The sequence below is a fragment of the Lampris incognitus genome, chromosome 16 (assembly GCF_029633865.1).
Source record: "Lampris incognitus isolate fLamInc1 chromosome 16, fLamInc1.hap2, whole genome shotgun sequence".
Taxonomy (NCBI): Eukaryota; Metazoa; Chordata; class Actinopteri; order Lampriformes; family Lampridae; genus Lampris; species Lampris incognitus.
Genome location: NC_079226.1, coordinates 44749912 through 44777626, shown reverse-complemented (window position 1 = coordinate 44777626; position 27715 = coordinate 44749912). Strand labels below are relative to the sequence as shown.

General features: G+C 39.8%; 2 protein-coding genes across 2 annotated transcripts in view; one reads left to right on the top strand and one right to left on the bottom strand.

Annotated features, from left to right (window-relative positions):
- The first annotated feature begins 254 nt into the window (after positions 1 to 254).
- Positions 255 to 20843, top strand: lamtor3 (late endosomal/lysosomal adaptor, MAPK and MTOR activator 3). The gene is made up of 7 exons (XM_056296060.1): positions 255 to 365; positions 9562 to 9588; positions 10859 to 10893; positions 12864 to 12922; positions 17835 to 17968; positions 18798 to 18861; positions 20546 to 20843. Exons 2-7 carry the CDS (start codon positions 9580 to 9582, stop codon positions 20617 to 20619), a joined length of 375 nt encoding a protein of 124 aa, XP_056152035.1. The 5' UTR covers positions 255 to 365; positions 9562 to 9579; the 3' UTR covers positions 20620 to 20843.
- A 1211-nt stretch (positions 20844 to 22054) lies between these two features.
- dapp1 (dual adaptor of phosphotyrosine and 3-phosphoinositides) overlaps positions 22055 to 27715 on the bottom strand; it is a 30712-nt gene continuing 25051 nt past the window's right edge. The window contains exons 7-9 of the mRNA XM_056295513.1: positions 25200 to 25285; positions 22941 to 23028; positions 22055 to 22574 (exon numbers count right to left, since the gene is read on the bottom strand). Of these exons, the coding sequence (XP_056151488.1) occupies positions 22551 to 22574; positions 22941 to 23028; positions 25200 to 25285 (198 nt within the window). The 3' untranslated portion in view covers positions 22055 to 22550. The remainder of the gene's footprint in view (positions 22575 to 22940; positions 23029 to 25199; positions 25286 to 27715) is intronic.

Below are 27715 nucleotides of genomic sequence, written 5' to 3'. Positions count from 1 at the left end.
ATGAGTTAAGAGTGGAATAAAACAAGCCTCATCCTTCTAAACCGGAACATAACAGATGAGTTATTTCTTTCTCTCTATCCTGGGTTTGTTATTTCATTCTCTCTATGGTGGACGTGTTATTTCTTTGTTTGTTTGACACTGGTCATCGTTGTATTCATTCCAGTATTCGTTTGATTCTGTTGTCAGCTTGGGTGTTGACGGTGTAAATAAAGATTTATGAAAAAAAAGCTGATTAAACCGGAAACAAAACATCACGTGACTATTGCCCAGCATTAAGGAAGGAGGGCGAAGGTTTGGAGAAACGGGTCAGAGGAGATACAGGGGCTCGAACAGCTGTTACTTTATATACATCTAATCCTTACGAGGTAACGTCCATCATATCAAACTGTTTTATGTTAGTTTATATATCTAATCCTTACGAGGTAACGTCCATCATATCAAACTGTTTTATGTTAGTTTATATATCTAATCCCTATGAGGTAACGTCCATCATATCAAACTGTTTTATGTTAGTTTATATATCTAATCCCTACGTGGTAACGTCCATCATATAAAACTGTTTTATGTTAGTTTATATATCTAATCCATACCAGGTAACGTCCATCATATCAAACTGTTTTATGTTAGTTTATATCTCTAATCCGTACGAGGTAACGTCCATCATATCAAACTGTTTTATGTTAGTTTATATATCTAATCCGTACGAGGTAACGTCCATATTATCAAACTGTTTTATGTTAGTTTATATATCTAATCCTTACGAGGTAACGTCCATCATATCAAACTGTTTTATGTTAGTTTATATATCTAATTCGTACGAGGTAACGTCCATCATATCAAACTGTTTTATGTTAGTTTATATATCTAATCCCTACGAGGTAACGTCCATCATATCAAACTGTTTTATGTTAGTTTATATATCTAATCCTTACGAGGTAACGTCCATCATATCAAACTGTTTTATGTTAGTTTATATATCTAATTCGTACGAGGTAACGTCCATCATATCAAACTGTTTTATGTTAGTTTATATATCTAATCCGTACGAGGTAACGTCCATCATATCAAACTGTTTTATGTTAGTTTATATATCTAATCCTTACGAGGTAACGTCCATCATATCAAACTGTTTTATGTTAGTTTATATATCTAATCCGTACGAGGTAACGTCCATCATATCAAACTGTTTTATGTTAGTTTATATATCTAATCCTTACGAGGTAACGTCCATCATATCAAACTGTTTTATGTTAGTTTATATATCTAATCCTTACGAGGTAACGTCCATCATATCAAACTGTTTTATGTTAGTTTATATATCTAATCCCTACGAGGTAACGTCCATCATATCAAACTGTTTTATGTTAGTTTATATATCTAATCCTTACGAGGTGACGTCCATCATATCAAACTGTTTTATGTTAGTTTATATATCTAATCCGTACGAGGTAACGTCCATCATATCAAACTGTTTTATGTTAGTTTATATATCTAATCCTTACGAGGTAACGTCCATCATATCAAACTGTTTTATGTTAGTTTATATATCTAATCCCTACGTGGTAACGTCCATCATATCAAACTGTTTTATGTTAGTTTATATATCTAATCCTTACGAGGTAACGTCCATCATATCAAACTGTTTTATGTTAGTTTATATATCTAATCCGTACGAGGTAACGTCCATCATATCAAACTGTTTTATGTTAGTTTATATATCTAATCCGTACGAGGTAACGTCCATCATATCAAACTGTTTTATGTTAGTTTATATATCTAATCCTTACGAGGTAACGTCCATCATATCAAACTGTTTTATGTTAGTTTATATATCTAATCTGTACGAGGTAACGTCCATCATATCAAACTGTTTTATGTTAGTTTATATATCTAATCCTTACGAGGTAACGTCCATCATATCAAACTGTTTTATGTTAGTTTATATATCTAATCCCTACGTGGTAACGTCCATCATATAAAACTGTTTTATGTTAGTTTATATATCTAATCCATACCAGGTAACGTCCATCATATCAAACTGTTTTATGTTAGTTTATATATTTAATCCATACGAGGTAACGTCCATCATATCAAACTGTTTTATGTTAGTTTATATATCTAATCCATACAAGGTAATGTCCATCATATCACACTGTTTTATGTTAGTTTATATATCTAATCCGTACGAGGTAACGTCCATCATATCAAACTGTTTTATGTTAGTTTATATATCTAATCCTTACGAGGTAACGTCCATCATATCAAACTGTTTTGTTAGTTTATATATCTAATCCCTACGTGGTAACGTCCATCATATCAAACTGTTTTATGTTAGTTTATATATCTAATCCCTACGAGGTAACGTCCATCATATCAAACTGTTTTATGTTAGTTTACACTACCGTTCAAAAGTTTGGGATCACCCAAACAATTTTGTGTTTTCCATGAAAAGTCACACTTATTCACCACCATATGTTGTGAAATGAATAGAAAATAGAGTCAAGACATTGACAAGGTTAGAAATAATGATTTGTATTTGAAATAAGATTATTTTTACATCAAACTTTGCTTTTGTCAAAGAATCCTCCATTTGCAGCAATTACAGCATTGCAGACCTTTGGCATTCTAGCTGTTAATTTGTTGAGGTAATCTGGAGAAATTGCACCCCACGCTTCCAGAAGCAGCTCCCACAAGTTGGATTGGTTGGATGGGCACTTCTTTGAGCAGATTGAGTTTCTGGAGCATCACATTTGTGGGGTCAATTAAACGCTCAAAATGGCCAGAAAAAGAGAACTTTCATCTGAAACTCGACAGTCTATTCTTGTTCTTAGAAATGAAGGCTATTCCATGTGAGAAATTGCTAAGAAATTGAAGATTTCCTACACCGGTGTGTACTACTCCCTTCAGAGGACAGCACAAACAGGCTCTAACCAGAGTAGAAAAAGAAGTGGGAGGCCGTGTTGCACAACTGAGCAAGAAGATAAGTACATTAGAGTCTCTAGTTTGAGAAACAGACGCCTCACAGGTCCCCAACTGGCATCTTCATTAAATAGTACCTGTTAGAGCCTGTTTGTGCTGTCCTCTGAAGGGAGTAGTACACACCGGTGTAGGAAATCTTCAATTTCTTGGCAATTTCTCGCATGGAATAGCCTTCATTTCTAAGAACAAGAATAGACTGTCGAGTTTCAGATGAAAGTTCTCTTTTTCTGGCCATTTTGAGCGTTTAATTGACCCCACAAATGTGATGCTCCAGAAACTCAATCTGCTCAAAGAAGTGCCCATCCAACCAATCCAACTTGTGGGAGCTGCTTCTGGAAGCGTGGGGTGCAATTTCTCCAGATTACCTCAACAAATTAACAGCTAGAATGCCAAAGGTCTGCAATGCTGTAATTGCTGCAAATGGAGGATTCTTTGACGAAAGCAAAGTTTGATGTAAAAAAAATCTTATTTCAAATACAAATCATTATTTCTAACCTTGTCAATGTCTTGACTCTATTTTCTATTCATTTCACAACATATGGTGGTGAATAAGTGTGACTTTTCATGGAAAACACGAAATTGTTTGGGTGATCCCAAACTTTTGAACGGTAGTGTATATATCTAATCCCTACGAGGTAACGTCCATCTTATCAAACTGTTTTATGTTAGTTTATATATCTAATCCATACGAGGTAACGTCCATCATATCAAACTGTTTTATGTTAGTTTATATATCTAATCCCTTCGTGGTAACGTCCATCATATCAAACTGTTTTATGTTAGTTTATATATCTAATCCATACGAGGTAACGTCCATCATATCAAACTGTTTTATGTTAGTTTATATATCTAATCCATACAAGGTAACGTCCATCATATCAAACTGTTTTATGTTAGTTTATATATCTAATCCGTACGAGGTAACGTCCATCATATCAAACTGTTTTATGTTAGTTTATATATCTAATCCCTACGAGGTAACGTCCATCATATCAAACTGTTTTATGTTAGTTTATATATCTAATCCGTACGAGGTAACGTCCATCATATCAAACTGTTTTATGTTAGTTTATATATCTAATCCCTATGAGGTAACGTCCATCATATCAAACTGTTTTATGTTAGTTTATATATCTAATCCGTACGAGGTAACGTCCATCATATCAAACTGTTTTATGTTAGTTTATATATCTAATCCATACGAGGTAACGTCCATCATATCAAACTGTTTTATGTTAGTTTATATATCTAATCCCTATGAGGTAACGTCCATCATATCAAACTGTTTTATGTTAGTTTATATATCTAATCCCTACGTGGTAACGGCCATCATATAAAACTGTTTTATGTTAGTTTATATATCTAATCCATACCAGGTAACGTCCATCATATCAAACTGTTTTATGTTAGTTTATATCTCTAATCCGTACGAGGTAACGTCCATCATATCAAACTGTTTTATGTTAGTTTATATATCTAATCCATACGAGGTAACGTCCGTCATATCAAACTGTTTTATGTTAGTTTATATATCTAATCCGTACGAGGTAACGTCCATCACATCAAACTGTTTTATGTTAGTTTATATATCTAATCCTTACGAGGTAACGTCCATCATATCAAACTGTTTTATGTTAGTTTATATATCTAATCCTTACGAGGTAACGTCCATCATATTAAGCTGTTTTATGTTAGTTTATATATCTAATCCGTACGAGGTAACGTCCATCATATCAAACTGTTTTATGTTAGTTTATATATCTAATCCGTACGAGGTAACGTCCATCATATCAAACTGTTTTATGTTAGTTTATATATCTAATCCTTACGAGGTAACGTCCGTCATATCAAACTGTTTTATGTTAGTTTATATATCTAATCCTTACGAGGTAACGTCCATCATATCAAACTGTTTTATGTTAGTTTATATATCTAATCCCTACGAGGTAACGTCCGTCATATCAAACTGTTTTATGTTAGATTATATATCTAATACGTACGAGGTAACGTCCATCATATCAAACTGTTTTATGTTAGTTTATATATCTAATCCATACGAGGTAACGTCCATCATATCAAACTGTTTTATGTTAATTTATATATCTAATCCCTATGAGGTAACGTCCATCATATCAAACTGTTTTATGTTAGTTTATATATCTAATCCCTACGTGGTAACGTCCATCATATAAAACTGTTTTATGTTAGTTTATATATCTAATCCTTACGAGGTAACGTCCATCATATCAAACTGTTTTATGTTAGTTTATATATCTAATCCCTACGTGGTAACGTCCATCATATCAAACTGTTTTATGTTAGTTTATATCTCTAATCCGTACGAGGTAACGTCCGTCATATCAAACTGTTTTATGTTAGTTTATATATCTAATCCGTACGAGGTAACGTCCATCACATCAAACTGTTTTATGTTAGTTTATATATCTAATCCTTACGAGGTAACGTCCATCATATTAAGCTGTTTTATGTTAGTTTATATATCTAATCCCTACGAGGTAACGTCCATCATATCAAACTGTTTTATGTTAGTTTATATATCTAATCCCTACGAGGTAACGTCCGTCATATCAAACTGTTTTATGTTAGTTTATATATCTAATCCGTACGAGGTAACGTCCATCATATCAAACTGTTTTATGTTAGTTTATATATCTAATCCGTACGAGGTAACGTCCATCATATCAAACTGTTTTATGTTAGTTTATATATCTAATCCCTATGAGGTAACGTCCATCATATCAAACTGTTTTATGTTAGTTTATATATCTAATCCCTATGAGGTAACGTCCATCATATCAAACTGTTTTATGTTAGTTTATATATCTAATCCATACGAGGTAACGTCCATCATATCAAACTGTTTTATGTTAGTTTATATATCTAATCCATACGAGGTAACGTCCATCATATCAAACTGTTTTATGTTAGTTTATATATCTAATCCCTACGAGGTAACGTCCATCATATCAAACTGTTTTATGTTAGTTTATATATCTAATCCCTTCGTGGTAACGTCCATCATATCAAACTGTTTTATGTTAGTTTATATATCTAATCCCTACGAGGTAACGTCCATCATATCAAACTGTTTTATGTTAGTTTATATATCTAATCCCTATGAGGTAACGTCCATCATATCAAACTGTTTTATGTTAGTTTATATATCTAATCCGTACGAGGTAACGTCCATCATATCAAACTGTTTTATGTTAGTTTATATATCTAATCCCTACGTGGTAACGTCCATCATATCAAACTGTTTTATGTTAGTTTATATATCTAATCCTTACGAGGTAACGTCCATCACATCAAACTGTTTTATGTTAGTTTATATATCTAATCCTTACGAGGTAACGTCCATCACATCAAACTGTTTTATGTTAGTTTATATATCTAATCCCTACGTGGTAACGTCCATCATATCAAACTGTTTTATGTTAGTTTATATATCTAATCCTTACGAGGTAACGTCCATCACATCAAACTGTTTTATGTTAGTTTATATATCTAATCCCTACGTGGTAACGTCCATCATATCAAACTGTTTTATGTTAGTTTATATATCTAATCCTTACGAGGTAACGTCCATCATATCAAACTGTTTTATGTTAGTTTATATATCTAATCCGTACGAGGTAACGTCCATCATATCAAACTGTTTTATGTTAGTTTATATATCTAATCCCTACGTGGTAACGTCCATCATATCAAACTGTTTTATGTTAGTTTATATATCTAATCCTTACGAGGTAACGTCCATCATATCAAACTGTTTTATGTTAGTTTATATATCTAATCCTTACGAGGTAACGTCCATCATATCAAACTGTTTTATGTTAGTTTATATATCTAATCCTTACGAGGTAACGTCCATCATATCAAACTGTTTTATGTTAGTTTATATATCTAATCCTTACGAGGTAACGTCCATCATATCAAACTGTTTTATGTTAGTTTATATATCTAATCCGTACGAGGTAACGTCCATCATATCAAACTGTTTTATGTTAGTTTATATATCTAATCCTTACGAGGTAACGTCCATCATATCAAACTGTTTTATGTTAGTTTATATATCTAATCCGTACGAGGTAACGTCCATCATATCAAACTGTTTTATGTTAGTTTATATATCTAATCCCTACGAGGTAACGTCCATCATATCAAACTGTTTTATGTTAGTTTATATATCTAATCCGTACGAGGTAACGTCCATCACATCAAACTGTTTTATGTTAGTTTATATATCTAATCCGTACGAGGTAACGTCCATCATATCAAACTGTTTTATGTTAGTTTATATATCTAATCCGTACGAGGTAACGTCCATCATATCAAACTGTTTTATGTTAGTTTATATATCTAATCCGTACGAGGTAACGTCCATCATATCAAACTGTTTTATGTTAGTTTATATATCTAATCCTTACGAGGTAACGTCCATCATATCAAACTGTTTTATGTTAGTTTATATATCTAATCCGTACGAGGTAACGTCCATCATATCAAACTGTTTTATGTTAGTTTATATATCTAATCCTTACGAGGTAACGTCCATCATATCAAACTGTTTTATGTTAGTTTATATATCTAATCCATACCAGGTAACGTCCATCATATAAAACTGTTTTATGTTAGTTTATATATCTAATCCCTACGTGGTAACGTCCATCATATAAAACTGTTTTATGTTAGTTTATATATCTAATCCATACCAGGTAACGTCCATCATATCAAACTGTTTTATGTTAGTTTATATATTTAATCCATACGAGGTAACGTCCATCATATCAAACTGTTTTATGTTAGTTTATATATCTAATCCCTACGTGGTAACGTCCATCATATCAAACTGTTTTATGTTAGTTTATATATCTAATCCGTACGAGGTAACGTCCATCATATCAAACTGTTTTATGTTAGTTTATATATCTAATCCGTACGAGGTAACGTCCATCATATCAAACTGTTTTATGTTAGTTTATATATCTAATCCTTACGAGGTAACGTCCATCATATCAAACTGTTTTGTTAGTTTATATATCTAATCCTTACGAGGTAACGTCCATCATATCAAACTGTTTTGTTAGTTTATATATCTAATCCATACGAGGTAACGTCCATCATATCAAACTGTTTTATGTTAGTTTATATATCTAATCCCTATGAGGTAACGTCCGTCATATCAAACTGTTTTATGTTAGTTTATATATCTAATCCGTACGAGGTAACGTCCATCATATCAAACTGTTTTATGTTAGTTTATATATCTAATCCCTACGTGGTAACGTCCATCATATCAAACTGTTTTATGTTAGTTTATATATCTAATCCTTACGAGGTAACGTCCATCATATCAAACTGTTTTATGTTAGTTTATATATCTAATCCCTACGTGGTAACGTCCATCATATCAAACTGTTTTATGTTAGTTTATATATCTAATCCGTACGAGGTAACGTCCATCATATCAAACGTTTTTATGTTAGTTTATATATCTAATCCCTACGTGGTAACGTCCATCATATCAAACTGTTTTATGTTAGTTTATATATCTAATCCCTACGTGGTAACGTCCATCATATCAAACTGTTTTATGTTAGTTTATATATCTAATCCCTACGAGGTAACGTCCATCATATCAAACTGTTTTATGTTAGTTTATATATCTAATCCGTACGAGGTAACGTCCATCATATCAAACTGTTTTATGGTAGTTTATATCTCTAATCCTTACGAGGTAACGTCCATCATATCAAACTGTTTTATGTTAGTTTATATATCTAATCCGTACGAGGTAACGTCCATCATATCAAACTGTTTTATGTTAGTTTATATATCTAATCCGTACGAGGTAACGTCCATCATATCAAACTGTTTTATAGTAGTTTATATATCTAATCCATACGAGGTAACGTCCATCATATCAAACTGTTTTATAGTAGTTTATATATCTAATCCATACGAGGTAACGTCTATCATATCAAACTGTTTTATGTTAGTTTATATATCTAATCCCTATGTGGTAACGTCCATCATATCAAACTGTTTTATGTTAGTTTATATATCTAGTCCATACGAGGTAACGTCCATCGTATCAAACTGTTTTATGTTAGTTTATATATCTAATCCTTACGAGGTAACGTCCATCATATCAAACTGTTTTATGGTAGTTTATATCTCTAATCCTTACGAGGTAACGTCCATCATATCAAACTGTTTTATGTTAGTTTATATATCTAATCCATACGAGGTGACGTCCATCATATTAAGCTGTTTATGTTAATTTTATTTATATATTTAATCCATACGAGGTAACGTCCATCATATTAAATGGTTTTATGACAGTGATTTTCCATGCTCGAGGTAGTAAGACTAGTAGTTAAGGCTCGTGGCTTTGGTTAGGTTCGCTTACTTGTTAATTACTCAACATGTTTACCTACTTTAATTCACTTTAGAAACAATAACAATAAAAAATGTTCTAACTGGAACATCTAACTAGAACATAACTTCATTCCAGTAAAGGTTGTCCAACCACTACCTTGTCTTCTCACCCCACAGCTTGGGACGCTGGCCACCATGGCTGATGTAAGCATGCCTCGTCACCAGTCTTCAATTGTTTTCTGCATAGCGATGTCATGATTAGTTAGTTATACTTTATTTTCTGCATAGTGACGTCATGATTAGTTAGTCATAGTTTATTTATTTTCTGCACAGTGACATGATGATTAGTTAGTTACAGTTTATTTCAGTAGGGACAAATACAAACACATTGACATATATGAACAAATGTCTGAAACCTCACATTACAGTATGTATAGGTTGAGTGTATATAGCTTCAGTTTTTAGAGCTTCATTATTTATAGCTTCAGTATATATAGCCTCAGTATATATAGCTTCAGTATTTATAGCTTCAGTATATACAGCTTCAGTATTTATAGCTTCAGTATATACAGCTTCAGTATATATAGCTTCAGTATATACAGCTTCAGTATTTATAGCTTCAGTATATACAGCTTCAGTATTTATAGCTTCAGTATATACAGCTTCAGTATATATAGCCTCAGTATATGTAGCTTCAGTATTTATAGCTTCAGTATATACAGCTTCATTATATATAGCCTCAGTATATGTAGCTTCAGTATTTATAGCTTCAGTATATACAGCTTCAGTATTTATAGCTTCAGTATATACAGCTTCAGTATTTACAGCTTCAGTATATACAGCTTCAGTATTTATAGCTTCAGTATATACAGCTTCAGTATTTATAGAGCTTCCATATATATAGCTTCAGTATTTATAGAGCTTCAGTATATACAGCTTCAGTATTTATAGAGCTTCAGTATATACAGCTTCAGTATTTATAGCTTCAGTATTTACAGCTTCAGTATATACAGCTTCAGTATTTACAGCTTCAGTATATACAGCTTCAGTATTTATAGAGCTTCAGTATATACAGCTTCAGTATTTATAGAGCTTCAGTATATACAGCTTCAGTATTTATAGCTTCAATATATACAGCTTCAGTATATACAGCTTCAGTATTTACAGCTTCAGTATATACAGCTTCAGTATTTATAGCTTCAGTATATACAGCTTCAGTATTTATAGAGCTTCCATATATATAGCTTCAGTATATACAGCTTCAGTATTTATAGCTTCAGTATTTATAGCTTGCAGTAGTTTGCGATGCCCATCCTGAGATGGGTTTGAGAAGTGCAATGTGCTGTCGCACCTTACAAGCTGATTCTACCATGCTGAGTCCATATAGACACAGTCGTTACTGTTTATATGTAGTTTGGATTTACGAAGGGCAGCGGTTGTAATCTGGATAAGTTCTAACGTGCATTCATTGCAGGATTTGAGAAGATATCTCTACAAACAGTTGCCAAGGTATGAACCATATTTTTCATTTGACTAAAAGTTTTGCCCTATGGAAAACAATTCGGTTCCAGTTCAAATGTGTGTAATTGGCGTGAAATACAAAAACGTGCTGTCAGTGCAGAGTAGACGGTACAGATCCAGTTAGTTAAAGCAACATGGACATCAAATCAGGTTGATCAGTTAAATGACAGGAAAATGTTGCCTGGTTTGTCTTTTCTGTTGTCAGTGTGCTGCAAGGCTGGTGGGTGAGGTTAATGATGGGCCTCAGCAAGTACGCCGTACTCCCTTTCCCCTTCAGCGCTATAGTCCTGCTGTTATAGGGCATAAACCAGGGTATTTGTATAGATGTCACAGTGTGAAAGGGAGGATGTTACTGTCCTTACCTATCTTTGGGTGCAGAGGGAGTTCAAGCTTCGCCTCGAAAAGCCAGCCCTCAGATGTCACTTGGTCATTGTGGTCATTCAGTCATTGCAAGGCTCAGGAGTTATTCGTTTCACTACTTTTTTTTTTTTTTGGAAGGTTCATTTGGTTGGGGCAGCACGGTGGTGCAGTGGTTAGCGCAGTCACCTCACAGCAAGAAGGTCCTGGGTTCGAGCCTCGGGGTAGTCCAACCTTGGGGGTCGTCCTCTGTGTGGAGTTTGCATGTTCTCCCCGTGTCTGCGTGGGTTTCCTCCGGGGGCTCCGGTTTCCTCCCACAGTCCAAAGACATATAGGTCAGGTGACCCGGCCGTACTACATTGTCCCTAGGTGTGTGTGTGTGTGTGTGTGTGTGTGTGTGTGTGTGTGTGTGTGTGTGTGTGTGTGTGTGCGCCCTGTGATGGCTTGGCAGCCTGTCCAGGGTGTCTCCCTGCCTGCTGCCCAGTGGCTGCTGGGATAGGCTCCAGCATCCCTGAGAGCAGGATAAGCGGTTTGGATGATGGATGATGGATAACGGATGGATGGGTGATTACTTTGATCATTTTGGAAGTAAAATGTGAGTGGATTTTGGGCCGACTGTGCACTGTTTATATCTGAAATGTATTTACTTAACAATCAACTTTACATGTGTTTACTGACAGAACTTCAGTTACACATCTTATTTACTCTCATTTCTTGTCAGCCTCTTCCTGATTTATGGAAAGCGATGGGGAAGTTAAGGCTGAGAGAGAGAGACAGAGAAAGAGACAGACAGACAGACAGACAGAGAGAGAGAGAGACAGACAGAGAGAGAGAGAGACAGAGAGAAAGAGACAGACACAGATAATTGTTTTGAATTTTAACACGTCTTTATTTAACAGAAAACAGACTTGAAATCTTTCTAAACATATAAACAATATTTGTCAAATTACAAACACTCAATATGCATCTTTTAACGATCCCAAAAACAATCGTTCAACAACAACTCAAAACATAAAAAACAGGTAAGACCCTTTTATCCTGCTCTGCAGCAGAAACCAGCTCATCCTTTATGGTCGAACACAGCACCCCGTTATAACACCACAGAGCTCTGTCATAATTAAAATCTACTCTTCAAAGAGAAAGAGAGAGAGCTTGTTTGACATGCTTTGGCAATATGTACACAAACGTATGTCATGCCGATAAAGCACATACTGAATTGAATTGAATTGAATTGACAGAGACAGAGAGAGACAGAGAGAGAGCACGTTGTTCTGATCTCCAATGCTGTCCATACCTGCTGAGTTTTGAGGGGGAAAAAATAAAATTAACTAAAAATTAATTAATTAATTGATTGATTAATTAAAGTAATTAAATGTAAATTAAAATACCTGGACCATTATAGTGCTTGTAAGAGGTTAAACAACAGATGTTTTATGTGCTTGTTGATATTTACATGTGTATGTTGTAGGTTCATGTCTGTGCGTCTGGTTTTCTGTATCAACATTTGTTGAGGTTTTGTTTGTTTTGCTAGGAACTAATGTTTTTGTGGCTTCTTGTTCTGCTGGCTACAGAATGCTAACATGTTGTCTGTTCTCCACTAGTATTGAAGGTCTTCATGCTATTGTGGTGACGGACAGGGACGGCGTCCCAGTTATCAAAGGTAAGACCTCCTGTTCTGCTCACTTCCCTCTCACTCTTGTTGACCTGGGTGTATGGCAACCCTTCATATAGATGGTTGTTGACCTGGGTGTATGGCAACCCGTCATATAGAAGGTTGTTGACCTGGGTGTATGGCAACCCATCATATAGGAGGTTGTTGACCTGAGTGTATGGCAACCCGTCATATAGAAGGTTGTTGACCTGAGTGTATGGCAACCCGTCATATAGGAGGTTGTTGACCTGGGTGTATGGCAACCCGTCATATAGAAAGTTGTTGACCTGGGTGTTGGCAACCCATCATATAGGAGGTTGTTGACCTGAGTGTATGGCAACCCGTGATATAGAAGGTTGTTGACCTGGGTGTATGGCAACCCCTCATATAGAAGGTTGTTGACCTGGGTGTATGGCAACCCGTCATATAGGAGGTTGTTGACCTGGGTGTATGGCAACCCGTCATATAGAAAGTTGTTGACCTGGGTGTTGGCAACCCATCATATAGGAGGTTGTTGACCTGAGTGTATGGCAACCCGTGATATAGAAGGTTGTTGACCTGGGTGTATGGCAACCCCTCATATAGAAGGTTGTTGACCTGGGTGTATGGCAACCCGTCATATAGAAGGTTGTTGACCTGAGTGTATGGCAACCCCTCATATAGGAGGTTGTTGACCTGGGTGTATGGCAAGCCCTCGTATAGAAGGTTGTTGACCTGGGTGTATGGCAACCCCTCATATAGAAGGTTGTTGACCTGGGTGTATGGCAACCCCTCATATAGAAGGTTGTTGACCTGGGTGTATGGCAAGCCCTCGTATAGAAGGTTGCTTCTTCTACAAACTTCCCCAGCAGCTCTCTCGTACGGGCTGGTTTATATATAGGTCTTACAATAATATAGCGGCAGCTCGTCTCGTTAACCGAACAAATTCTGTCTTATGTCATCTCATTTGCAAGGATGCATTAAACGAGCACCCCAGCGTTGCATTTCCACTTGATGTCGTTGCCAAAATACAGATTTGAAACCTGCTGAAATGAACAAGTGAAAACTCCCATCTTCTCATATCCCCTGCACCACCTGGCGGGTTTAAGCACACATGGTCACTCTGGCCTGTGTCACTTCACAGATTAAAAGCCTCATCAACTTGGTGTCCAGGTAGCGTAGTGGTCTATTCCATTGCCTACCAACACGGGGATCGCCAGTTTGAATCCCCGTGTTACCTCCGGCTTCATCACGCATCCCTACAGACACAATTGGCCGTGTCTCTGGGTGGGAAGCCGGGTGTAGGTATGTGTACTGGTCGCTGCACTTGCGCCTCCTCTGGTGGGGAGACTGGGAGGAATAGCATGATCCTCCCACACACTGCGTCCCCCTGGTGAAACTCCTCACTGTCAGGTGAAAAGAAGGGGCTGGTGTCTCCGTATGTATCGGAGGAGACGTGGTAGTCTGCAGCCCTCCCCGGATCGGCAGAGGGGGTGGAGCAGAGACCGGGATGGCTCGGAAGAGTGGGGTAATTGGCCGGATACAACGGGGGAAAAAGGGGGAACACTCCAAAAAAACCCTCATAGCCAGCTTGAAGCACCAGGTTTACATTTAACCCCATAGCCAGTATGAAGCACCAGGTTTACATTTAACCCCATAGCCAGTATGAAGCACCAGGTTTACATTTAACCTCATAGCCAGTATGAAGCACCAGGTTTACATTTAACCCCACAGCCAGTATGAAGCACCAGGTTTACATTTAACCTCATAGCCAGCATGAAGCACCAGGTTTACATTTAACCCCATAGCCAGCATGACGCACCAGGTTTACATTTAACCTCATAGCCAGCATGAAGCACCAGGTTTACATTTAACCTCATAGCCAGCATGAAGCACCAGGTTTACATTTAACCCCACAGCCAGTATGAAGCACCAGGTTTACATTTAACCTCATAGCCAGCATGAAGCACCAGGTTTACATTTAACCTCATAGCCAGCATGACGCACCAGGTTTACATTTAACCCCATAGCCAGCATGAAGCACCAGGTTTACATTTAACCTCATAGCCAGTATGAAGCACCAGGTTTACATTTAACCCCACAGCCAGCATGAAGCACCAGGTTTACATTTAACCTCATAGCCAGCATGAAGCACCAGGTTTACATTTAACCCCATAGCCAGCATGAAGCACCAGGTTTACATTTAACCCCATAGCCAGCATGAAGCACCAGGTTTACATTTAACCCCATAGCCAGCATGACGCACCAGGTTTACATTTAACCTCATAGCCAGCATGAAGCACCAGGTTTACATTTAACCCCATAGCCAGCATGAAGCACCAGGTTTACATTTAACCCCACAGCCAGTATGAAGCACCAGGTTTACATTTAACCTCATAGCCAGCATGACGCACCAGGTTTACATTTAACCTCATAGCCAGCATGAAGCACCAGGTTTACATTTAACCCCATAGCCAGCATGAAGCACCAGGTTTACATTTAACCCCATAGCCAGCATGAAGCACCAGGTTTACATTTAACCCCATAGCCAGTATGAAGCACCAGGTTTACATTTAACCTCATAGCCAATATGAAGCACCAGGTTTACATTTAACCCCACAGCCAGTATGAAGCACCAGGTTTACATTTAACCTCATAGCCAGCATGAAGCACCAGGTTGACAGTGTTGATCAGTTAGTAAAATTTAGCTTCCAAGAAATTCTACCAACTACTTAGTTAAACTTGCTGCGGAAACAAAATGTTTGTCAATGACACTACAGTGTGGAGCGTTGACCTGTACAGATGTGCATTGCTGCAGTCAGGTAAGTGATGTTAGCACAGATGTTGTCAGTTTTTCCAACAAGGCAACACATCCAATCTTTCTTGTACTGTACTTTACATTGATAACTTGGGTTAAAAGCACAAATGGATAGTTTAAGCCAGTGGTTCCAAAACGTGTTAGTCCCACCCCCCTTGGGTAAATTAAAATACCCCCCCCCCACCCCAGATGTATTGTAATCAATACATTTGCTAAAAAAACAAGGCATTTCTATCTAAAAGTAATGCAGTTATAGTTTAACTGTATTGAACATACAAACAACTGCAATTGATATGGTAAAGTACTCCCTGCCAGAGTGAAATAATGGATAGGAAACCTGTTGAAATGAACAAGTGAAAACTCCATCTTCTCGTATCCCCTGCACCACTCGGCGGGCTTAAGCACACATGGTCACTCTGGGCTGTGTCAGTTAACAGATGCAAAGCCTCATCAACTTCTGCAGTAGAACCCTTTTCCACATCTGTACTGCCACGCTTATCAGAGCTGCACTCCCCATTATCAAACTGTGCTTCCACTGGAGTATTATCAGCTGTCCTGGGCAACTCCTCTCCCACCTCGTTCTTTCACCAGGTGAACCGTTCTTTACCCGAAAGAAAGCCTCCTACACACTGTGTGATGTGGGCTGTCTCAGATGAAAGGTGACTAAATGTGGTGATGTCTTTGGTTGTGGCTCCAAAACGGTGGTCCTACGTCGCACTGTGAGACAGGATCAAAGACGGCCGTTATTACGGTCCTGCGACTGAAGATAACCTGGGACAAAAGTCTGACAGTGTCAGAAATATAGGCTGACCATCTCACAACGTGACTGCTGCTATGACCTATGTCTACTAACAACCAATAGAAATGCAGCAGGAAATGACGCACTGATCAACGCCACGCACAATCTTTGCTGGCGCTAAACACAAACAAACACACTGTTAGTATATGTGACCCAAATGCCATGGATTCAACACAACGAGCAACAAAACGAGCTGCGGCGACTATTGAAAGGACTCGATTCCTTCTTGGCATCATGCTGCTCTACCAGTGGCGTAGATTGATGACCCACTGATGCGGCACGCACACTGATGATGTTTTTATAGACTTGCGTCGTAGCCTGTGATTCAGTATCATGGTACAGTCTACATGCATCACACTTGATGTGATTTCAGTAGTGTTAACATGGTACAGTCTACATACATCACACTTGATGTGATTCAGTAGTGTCATCATGGTTCAGTCTACATACATCACACTTGATGTGATTGAGTAGAGTTATCATGGTACAGTCTACATATATCACACTTGATGTGATTCAGTAGTGTCATCATGGTTCAGTCTACATACATCACACTTGATGTGATTGAGTAGAGTTATCATGGTACAGTCTACATATATCACACTTGATGTGATTCAGTACTGTTATCATGGTACAGTCTACATACATGACACTTGATGTGATTCAGTAGTGTTATCATGGTACAGTCTACATGCATCACACTTGATGTGATTCAGTAGTGTTATCATGGTACAGTCTACATACCTCACACTTGATGTGATTCAGTAGTGTTATCATGGTACAGTCTACATACATCACACTTGATGTGATTCAGTAGTGTTATCATGGTACAGTCTACATACATCACACTTGATGTGATTCAGTAATGTTATGGTACAGTCTACATACCTCACACTTGATGTGATTCAGTAGTGTTGTCATGGTACAGTCTACATACATCACACTTGATGTGATTCAGTAGAGTTATCATGGTACAGTCCACATACATGACACTTGATGTGATTCAGTAGTGTTATTATCGTACAGTGTAGTGTTATCATGGTACAGTCTACACACATCACACTTGATGTGATTCAGTAGTGTTATCATGGTACAGTCTACGTACTCACACTTGATGTCGTACCCGAGTTTATTAGATCCATGACACACACTGTGGCTTGCAGTAAACTTATAGGACTGCTGAAATCACACAGTGTGTAGGAGGCTTTACAAGCAGTGCCATGGTTTGAAGAAGCATGAAGGTCATGAATGTGAGAAATGAGTCATGTTTGATGCAGGATTTGTACATATAAAGTTGAGATGTTGTTGTTCCACATCTGCTTTAGTTGCCAATGATAATGCACCTGAATACGCTCTGCGACCTGGCTTCCTGTCCACCTTTGCTCTGGCCACCGATCAGGGCAGTAAGCTGGGCCTGTCCAAAAACAAGAGCATCATCTGCTACTACAACACCTACCAGGTGGGTGGTGTCATCTCACTGTTCACACTCATCTGATGATCCAAAGTGTCTAAATACCTACATGTACTGCATACATGAAACTTAGTTATGCTTTCATGTAATGTGTCCTTGAAGGTAGACAGACTGGAAAGGTTTTTGAAGACCTGTTCCATATGTTGGTGGTAATACCATCTTTTAAAGATGTGATGTTTTTACACGAGAGTTTCTGCAGTCTCACTGACATTTTCAAATCACATGACGTTGAGACAGTTCCATCCAAAGTATTAAACTGGGGCCTCTGGGTAGTGTGGCAGTCTATTCTGTTGCCTACGAACACGGGGATCGCCGGTTCGAATCCCCGTGTTACCTCCAGCTTGGTCAGGCGTCCCTACAAGCACAATTGGCCGTGTCTGCAGGTGGGAAGCCGGATGTGGGTAGGTGTCCTGGTCACTGCACTAGTGCCTCCTCTGGTCAGTCGGGGCACCTGTTCGGGGGGAGGGAGAACTGGGGGAATAGCGTGATCCTCCCACGCACTATGTCCACCTGGTGAAACTCCTCACTGCCAGGTGTAAAAGAAGCGGCTGGCGACTCCACATGTATCGGAGGAGACATGTGGTAGACTGCAGCCCTCCCCGGATCAGCAGAGGGGGTGGAGCAGCGACCGGGACAGCTCGGAAGAGTGGGGTAATTGGCCAAGTGTAATTGGGAGAAAAAGGGAAAATCCCCCCCCCCAAAAAAAAAGGGTTAGCGATATTTAATCAATAGCGTAGAAATTAAAAAGCATACGTAGTAATTATTCTCATGAAGTGTTCAGTGTTGGCGAACCATGTGTTATTTCTTTGTCAAACAGCTCGTGCAGTTCAACCGGTTACCCCTGGTCATCAGTTTCATCGCCAGCAGGACTGCCAACACAGGTACAAACACTGTGAAGTTTAGAAGCCCTGCTTTATAAAAGAAAAGTACAGATGCTGTGCTGATGTTTCTCACATGGAATACAGTCCAGCAGTGGTCTGGGCAGATCTTCAGGTGTGTTGTTAATACAGTCCAGCAGGGGTCAGGGCAGATCTTCAGGTGTGTTATTAATACAGTCCAGCAGGGGTCTGGGTAGGTCTTCAGGTGTGTTATTAATTACAGTCCAGCAGTGGTCAGGGCAGGTCTTCAGGTGTGTTATTAATACAGTCCAGCAGTGGTCTGGGCAGGTCTTCAGCTGTGTTTTTAATACAGTCCAGTAGTGGTCTGGGCAGGTCTTCAGCTGTGTTGTTAATACAGTCCAGCAGGGGTCAGGGCAGATCTTCAGGTTTATTAATACAGTCCAGCAGTGGTCAGGGCAGATCTTCAGGTGTGTTGCTGATACAGTCCAGCAGGGGTCAGGGCAGATCTTCCGCTGTGTTATTAATACAGTCCAGCAGGGGTCAGGGCAGATCTTCAGGTGTGTTATTAATACAGTCCAGCAGTGGTCTGGGCAGGTCTTCAGCTGTGTTATTAATACAGTCCAGCAGGGGTCTGGGCAGGTCTTCAGCTGTGTTGTTAATACAGTCCAGCAGGGGTCTGGGCAGGTCTTCAGGTGTGTTATTAATACAGTCCAGCAGGGGTCAGGGCAGATCTTCAGGTGTGTTATTAATACAGTCCAGCAGGGGTCAGGGCAGATCTTCAGGTGTGTTATTAATACAGTCCAGCAGGGGTCAGGGCAGATCTTCAGGTGTGTTATTAATACAGTCCAGCAGGGGTCAGGGCAGACCTTCAGGTGTGTTACTAGAGCAGCTAGTAAACTCACCTGAGTGACTGCATCTTTCGGATTGGCTGTGCTGTGTCGAAGTTTGTTCTGTTTTTTTCCCCTTTTTTTTTTTTGCTTAAACAACGACACAAATTGTAAATCTTGTACAGCTGAGCCAGTTTAACTCACTCATGTTACTGTGTAAACACACAGGCATTATACTGCATTTTGAGAGTACCACAGTACAAGAAAGTTGCATTGTTTATATTGCCTGTTAGAGAGGAATTGAAATAGTTACGTTAATTAATATGGGGCAGCACGGTGGCACAGTGGTTAGCACGGTCACCTCACACCAAGAAGGCCCTGGGTTTGAGCCCTGGGGTAGTCCAACCTTGGGGGTCGTCCCAGATCGTCCTCTGTGTGGATGGATGGATGGATGGATGGATTGGTGGATGGATGGAAATAGTAACATTTTGCACTCATTTTTATTCTTAGACCATATTAATCATGCAGATTCATCAGTTTTTTTAAGGGACTGTGTAGCTTGTATCAGTTCATATGCACTATGTTCTGTACTGCACATGTACTGTGTTATGTACTGCATATGTACTGTTATGTACTGTATATCTACTACATTATGTACTGCATATGTACTGCATAGGTACTTTGTTATGTACTGCATATGTACCGTGTTATGTACTGCATTTGTACTGTGTTCGGCCTGTGCTGGTACAAACCCTGGTGGTTGAAGGTTGGCGTAAAGCAGTGTAGGCCCACCCATGTTTGGACATCATGGGTCCACCATGTTGACCGGACGACCAAATCGTCTGTAAGAAGTTGTGTGACGGTGCATGAAGGTTGTCTGAACCTGTTTGTTCTGACAGGTTTGATCATCACTCTGGAGAAGGAGCTGGTTCCCCTGGTGGAGGAGCTGAGGCAGGTGGTGGAGGTGGCCTGAGGAGCTGCTCCGCTGCAGAAGCACCAGTCTGGGTTCCTTCACACCAGCACACACCTCTGGCTGCTTAAGCTACATGTGATCTGTGACACTGACGATACCATGTTTGATTCCTGTCTGTACAATGTACCGGCTGTCTGTCTGCTTAATTTATGTCCTAACTCGGCTTCTTTTCTATTAATAAACTTTGGGTGCACTTAATACTGTGAAGTTACATTTTTATTAATGTTTGCTAATTCCTTTAACAACATCAAGGCAAATGTTATGAAGTTGAAATGTTGTGATATTGTATGAAAAGAGCATCCACACACACAAATCTGTGCAAGAATCTTTTTGTTTTATTTGCGAGCTTTTGGTCAGAAACCTTCAAGGCCCGAACCACTGACGAAGGGCATGAATGGTGGATATTGTACCAGTAGCTTACAGGTAGTATTCACTTCACCATGAAACACTACTACAGTAGGTTACAGGTAGTATTCACCATGAAACACTACTACAGTAACTTACAGGTAGTATTCACTTCACCATGAAACACTACTACAGTAACTTACAGGTAGCATTCACTTCACCATGAAACACTACTACAGTAACTTACAGGCAGTATTTACTTCACCGTGAAACACTACTACAGTAACTTACAGGCAGCATTTACTTCACCGTGAAACACTACTACAGTAACTTACAGGCAGCATTTACTTCACCGTGAAACACTACTACAGTAACTTACAGGTAGTATTTACTTCACCGTGAAACACTACTACAGTAACTTACAGGTAGTATTTACTTCACCGTGAAACACTACTACAGTAACTTACAGGTAGTATTTACTTCACCGTGAAACACTACTACAGTAACTTACAGGCAGCATTCACTTCACCATGAAACACTACTACAGTAACTTACAGGTAGTATTCACTTCACCGTGAAACACTACTACAGTAACTTACAGGTAGTATTCACTTCACCGTGAAACACTACTACAGTAACTTACAGGTAGTATTCACTTCACCATGAAACACTACTACAGTAACTTACAGGTAGTATTCACTTCACCATGAAACACTACCACAGTAACTTACAGGCAGCATTCACTTCACCATGAAACACTACTACAGTAACTTACAGGTAGTATTCACTTCACCGTGAAACACTACCACAGTAACTTACAGGTAGTATTCACTTCACCATGAAACACTACTACAGTAACTTACAGGTAGTATTCACTTCACCATGAAACACTACCACAGTAACTTACAGGCAGCATTCACTTCACCATGAAACACTACTACAGTAACTTACAGGCAGCATTCACTTCACCATGAAACACTACTACAGTAACTTACAGGCAGCATTCACTTCACCATTAAACACTACTACAGTAACTTACAGGCAGCATTCACTTCACCATTAAACACTACTACAGTAACTTACAGGCAGCATTCACTTCACCATTAAACACTACTACAGTAACTTACAGGCAGCATTCACTTCACCATTAAACACTACTACAGTAACTTACAGGCATCATTCACTTCACCATGAAACACTACTACAGTAACTTAAGGTAGTACTCACTTCACCATGAAACACTACTACAGTAACTTACAGGTAGTATTCACTTCACCGTGAAACACTACCGCAGTAACTTACAGGTAGCATTAAACACTACTACAACAAACCTCCAGTTACTGAATCCTTATTACGCATACTGGACATAGAAGCACAATGCTGTGCCTATCAAGGAGAATCTGAGTTGGGATGTTGCTGGTCAGGCCTACAAGCCCTCATGGTTGGGAATTTGTGATGTGTGTTGAACGGTGCTGGTTATTCCCCATCCAAGCAGCATATGATCCAAGCAGCATATGATCCAAGCAGCACAGGGTCCGCCTGCAGGGAAGATCCTGTGTCCGTTCATGACTCCTCCACCCGTGTGGTCATCGGCCTTTTCGTATTTGGGACTGAAAACAATATCAAGATGCCGTTTTCATTTTGCCTCACGTACATACTTGCGTGCATACTCACGTACATACTCAGCTGCTGTACAGAACATGTTTGAAGTATTTCCCTGGGATCATACTACAGTTTCTGTTGCTAGAAGCCTAACAAATATGAACTAACGTACACTAGTGTGTGTGGCTCTATAATAACTAAACGCTTTTGGCTTTAAAGTCATGTTCAGTAAAGGTGAGGAAGAAAGCAACGTTGTTCTTATCAGATTGTGCTGTTAGCATTGCTAGAACTACAGGGCAGTACTACATATTTCTTCCTGGATAGAAATAAATGGTGTGCTTGGGATGCAGTCAAGTGAAAGCAAACAGGCCTACCAGTTTCCACCTCAAGATCTTGAGCCACTCGTCTGCCTCCACACCCGTCTTGGCACACAGGTAGAATGTCCTTTCAGGAAACACCAGACTGGAAAAAATAAGATGTACTTTTAAGCCTTTCTTCATCCAAAAAGGGTACAGTTGTCTATTAAGTTAGTGAAGTCTGAGCTAAAGATGGGAGCGCAAGCGACAGAGTCTTGATGGCAGGCCACTAAAGTACACAACAAGTAGTTTGAGACCATGTGAGATGTTGTTTCATGTTCTGATGAGTTGAAAAATCCCAAAATGTTCACACTTCAAACAAACTTTGTCTGAGCTGTCCATTAGTCAGCAGTTCTCATTTGTCAAGTGGTGACATCTCAGGTGTTGATGGGACATGCACCTCAAGTGTTGACAGCAGGGAAGTCCAGCCGAGCTGTTGTCAGACAAGTGCATGTTGATTGTCCGACCGTAAGCTGCTTCCAGCTGGGTTTGGGAGGGTATGCTGGAATGTTCAACTGGCCCTTCAATTACAGCCCACTTTTAGCCACATCAGCTCAGGACTATCCAAAGTAACGGGGAGTGCAGAAGAGAGTCCAGGCAGGCTGCTCCCGTTAGGGGTCTCCACAGCGGATCATCTGTTTCCATCTCTTCCTGTCCTCTACATCTTCCTCTGTCACACCAGCTACCTGCATGTCTCCCCTCACCACATCCATAAACCTCCTCTTTGGCCTTCCTCTTTTCCTCTTCCCTGGCAGCTCCATATTCAGCAACCTCCTCCCAATATATCCAGCATCTCTCCCCCACACATGTCCAAGCCATCTCAATCTTGCATGTCTTGCTTTGGAGTGGGTGGAGAAGAGTGTCAGGAGTGATTTGTGACAGAAGGGTACCAGCAAGAGTTAAAGGGAAGGTTTACAAGATGGTTGTGAGACCAGCTATGTTGTATGGTTTGGAGACGGTGGTACTGATGAAAAGACAGGAGGTGGAGCTGGAGGTGGCAGAGTTGAAGATGCTCAGATTTTCATTGGGAGTGATGAAGAAGGACAGGAATTAGGAACGAGTATATTAGAGGGACAGCTCAGGTTGGACGGTTTGGAGACAAAGCAAGAGAGAAGATTGAGATGGTTTGGACATGTGTGGAGGAGAGATGCTGGGTATATTGGGAGAGGGATGCTGAATACAAAGCTGCCAGGGAAGAGGAGAAGAGGAAGGCCAAAGAGGAGGCTTATGGATGTGGTGAGGGAGGACATGCAGGTGGCTGGTGTGACAGAGGAAGATACAGAGGACAGGAAGAGATGGAAACGGATGATCCACTGTGGTGACCCCTAACGGGAGCAGCCGAAAGTAGTAGTAGTAGTAGTAGTAGTAGAATTAGTGGTAGTAGTAGTTCAGGACTTGAAAATTGCATTGAACATTTGAACATTAGTGGGATTGTCTGAGACCAGCCCATTCACAGAACTCACCAACGCTCATCTACATTCTTATATTCTATTGGTTCTATTTTAACTAATTTGATAGAAGAAAGCTTGTGATGACACTGGCCTGCAGAAAAAGGTGTTGAGGATGCCCTTGATTGACAATGTGAAAGCGCAATCCTTTTTTTTTTTAATCAAGAGTACTGAAAACAGTTCTCCACTGCCCATACCAAGAACCAACGGGAGATTTGAATGACTAATTCCAAGTCCAGACATCATCCCTCCCTGTGTACAGATGGCAGAAATATGCAGCAGTCAACACACTTATGTTGCACACTATGCAGTGTCTGGTGAATGTACTGAGGCTGATCTGCCACAGACAAATTGCCACCTCCAGCTGAGTCTGATGAAGACTTCCCTGTCCCTTCCTTCCCTCTGTTATCTGTTTGCTAGGACTTCCCCTTATTCAACCCCACTTGGAACAGTTTCTGGCCAAGAGGAAGTAAAACTGCTATGTGCTTGCTGAAAAATGCCCACTGTGGCCACTGTATAGACATAAATATATAAAACTATATGAAAAGAATAAGACACTTGTATGACACAAATTAGAGATGCTGGGGTCATCTTGGTTGCCCATGGACTGTTTTACGTGCCTCTATTCTGGTTCTGATTCTATGCTTGTGTACCGAGTTGGAGAATTCCTGTTATCAATGGGGAAGTTCATGTCCCTTGATGCAAAAACCTCACATGAGCTTCTACTGAATTTCATTGACCATTTATTCATCTTTCATTGACCATCATTCAAACCCTCAACTAGTCCAACTGCTCATTCAAAGCGGGCTTCGAGTGACAAACTACATACCAAAAACAGTTGACTCTCTCCTGAGAATAGTCAAACTGGACAGCTGAGCAGGCTCTCAGATCCAGGGTACGAAGGGGTTCCTCATGCTAGGAAAGAGCAGAAGAAAAAATCAGATGCTGCCTGATATTGTGCAGTGTGCATTTTAACTTCTGGAGTGATTCTGAATTGCTGGTTCATCTAGTATAGAGTATCATCTTTCTTGCTTAACAAGTTGCTATTAGTCTTATTCCAGCTGCTTGAGTAGTAGTCCTTTTCTCTATACATCTGCTGCTGGTTCCTAGTGGAATCTTATTCTAGCTGTAGCTGTCTTATTCTATTTACTTACTTGTCTTATTTACTAATTCTAGCTGTAGCTGTTTTTTCGCCTAGTGTGCCCTTAAACATTTCTTGTTGCCTAGCTGTTTTGTCTTAGTTATCCTTTTAGCTTATAAATATATTCCTTGGTAACTTGCTGTTTGCAGTTTAAATATTATTGTGTGAGGTTTGATAGAGTTTTACATAAGTGACCAGTTTTTGGGCAATAGGCCTATTTTCAGTGTACCTCTTTGGCCAATTGGGTGTTAGGTGGCCAGGGTGTGGCCAGAACATCACAGGGATTTATAAGTCTGGCCTGATTCAGTTTTAATCCAGTGTGCATCTTAACTTCTGGAGTGGTTCTGAGTTGCTGGTTTATCTAGAATAGAGTAAGAATAATTTTTCCTGCTTAACAAGTTGTTACTAGTCTTATTCCAGCTGCTTAAGTATTAGTCCTTTTGTCTATACATCTGCTGCTGGTTCCTAGTGGGATCTCATTCTAGCTGTAGCTGTCTTATTCTATTTACTTACTTGTCTTATTTACTTATTCTAGCTGCAGCTGTTTTTCACCTAAGGCGTCCTTAAATATGTCTTGTTGCCCAGCTGTTTTGAGTTAGTTATCCTTTTAGCTTATAAATATATTCCTAGGTAACTTGCTGTTTGCAGTTTTAATACTATTGTGTGAGGTTTGATAGAGTTTTACATAACTGTCCAGTTTCTGGGCAGTAAGCCCAGAAGATTATTTTCCATGTATCTCTTTGGCCAATTGGGTGTTAAGTGGCCAGGGTGTGGCCTGCACTCATGGCAGACAATTAGCAATCAGTGTTTTTTAAATCACTGCTGCTACTTGGAAGCATCAGCTTCAAGCCTAGGTTGAACGAAGGCTAGAGTGAACAAAGGCAAGTGCGACTTTTTCAAGCCAAGACTTCGTCAAGCACAGACTGCTCTTTTTAGATCTGGTCAGTCATCTGTATTTTGTGTACCTAGTATAGACCATGTGTTTCCTTCGTATTCATGTCCTTTACTCTTCCCGGGGCCGACATAGACATTGGGTCACTCCTAGGCGCTGTGACCCTACCAATCTCATCTATTCCACTCCCTCTACTCACATTGAGCAAGAGGTGACAGGAGGGCTCTGGAATTGCCAGTCTGCAGTGCCGAAAGTTGAGTTTATCTCAGGCTACGCATCCTTGCTCTCCCTCAACTTTCTTGCTCTAACTGAGACCTGGATCATGCCAGAAAACACTACTACACCCGCAGCTCTGTCTGATGTGTACTCTTTTTCTCACACTCCCAGAGCTGGGAGGTTGAGTGGTGGTACTGGCCTGCTAATCTCCCTGAAATGGAAATACTCTCTTGTTTCCATTCCACAATTTTCTCCGCCCTCTTTTGAATTTCATGCTGTTACTGTCTCTTATCCAGTCAAACTCACCATCGTGGTTGTGTACCGCCCACCAGGCCCCCTTGGTGAGTTCTGGAGGAGATTGACACACTTGTCTCGCACTTCCCTGTTGATGACTCTGCACTTATCCTTCTCGGTGACTTCAACATCCACACTAACAAGCTAGATCTTCTTCTCTCTTTCCTCTCCTCCCTTGACCTTCACCTCTCACCCTCTCCTCCTACCCACAAGGCCAGCAACCAGCTGGACCTTATCACTGCCCTATTTGCAATCTCTCTGTTGCTCCCCTCCAGCTCTCTGGCCACTATTTCATGTCCTACTCTCTCTCCCTCTCTTCACCCCCCTCAGCCCCTTCCCCTACCCACATGGTTTCCACCCGTAGACACCTCCACTCTCTCTCTGCCAGTGATCTTTCTTCCTCTGTTACCTCTATCCTCCGTACACCTGAATCTTTCTCTCTCCTACCCCCTGACACTGCTACTGATCTTCTTCTCTCTACCCTCTCCTCTTGTCTGGACAATCTCTGTCCCCTTACCTCCAGGCCTGCACGCCCAACTCCACCTGCCCCTTGGCTGACTGACTCAGTACGTACTGACAGACGGAGACTGAGAGTGGCAGAGCACAAATGGAGAAAAGGCAAACTCCCAGATGATCTTCTCAACTTCCAGTCTCTTCTTTCCAATTTCTCCTCCTCCCTGTCTGCTGCTAAAGCTGCCTTCTATCGCTCTAAAATCCTATCCTCTGCCTCTAATCCTAAGAAACTCTTTGAAACCTTCTCAACACTTCTTCAACCCCCACCTCCTCCTCCTACTTCCTCCCT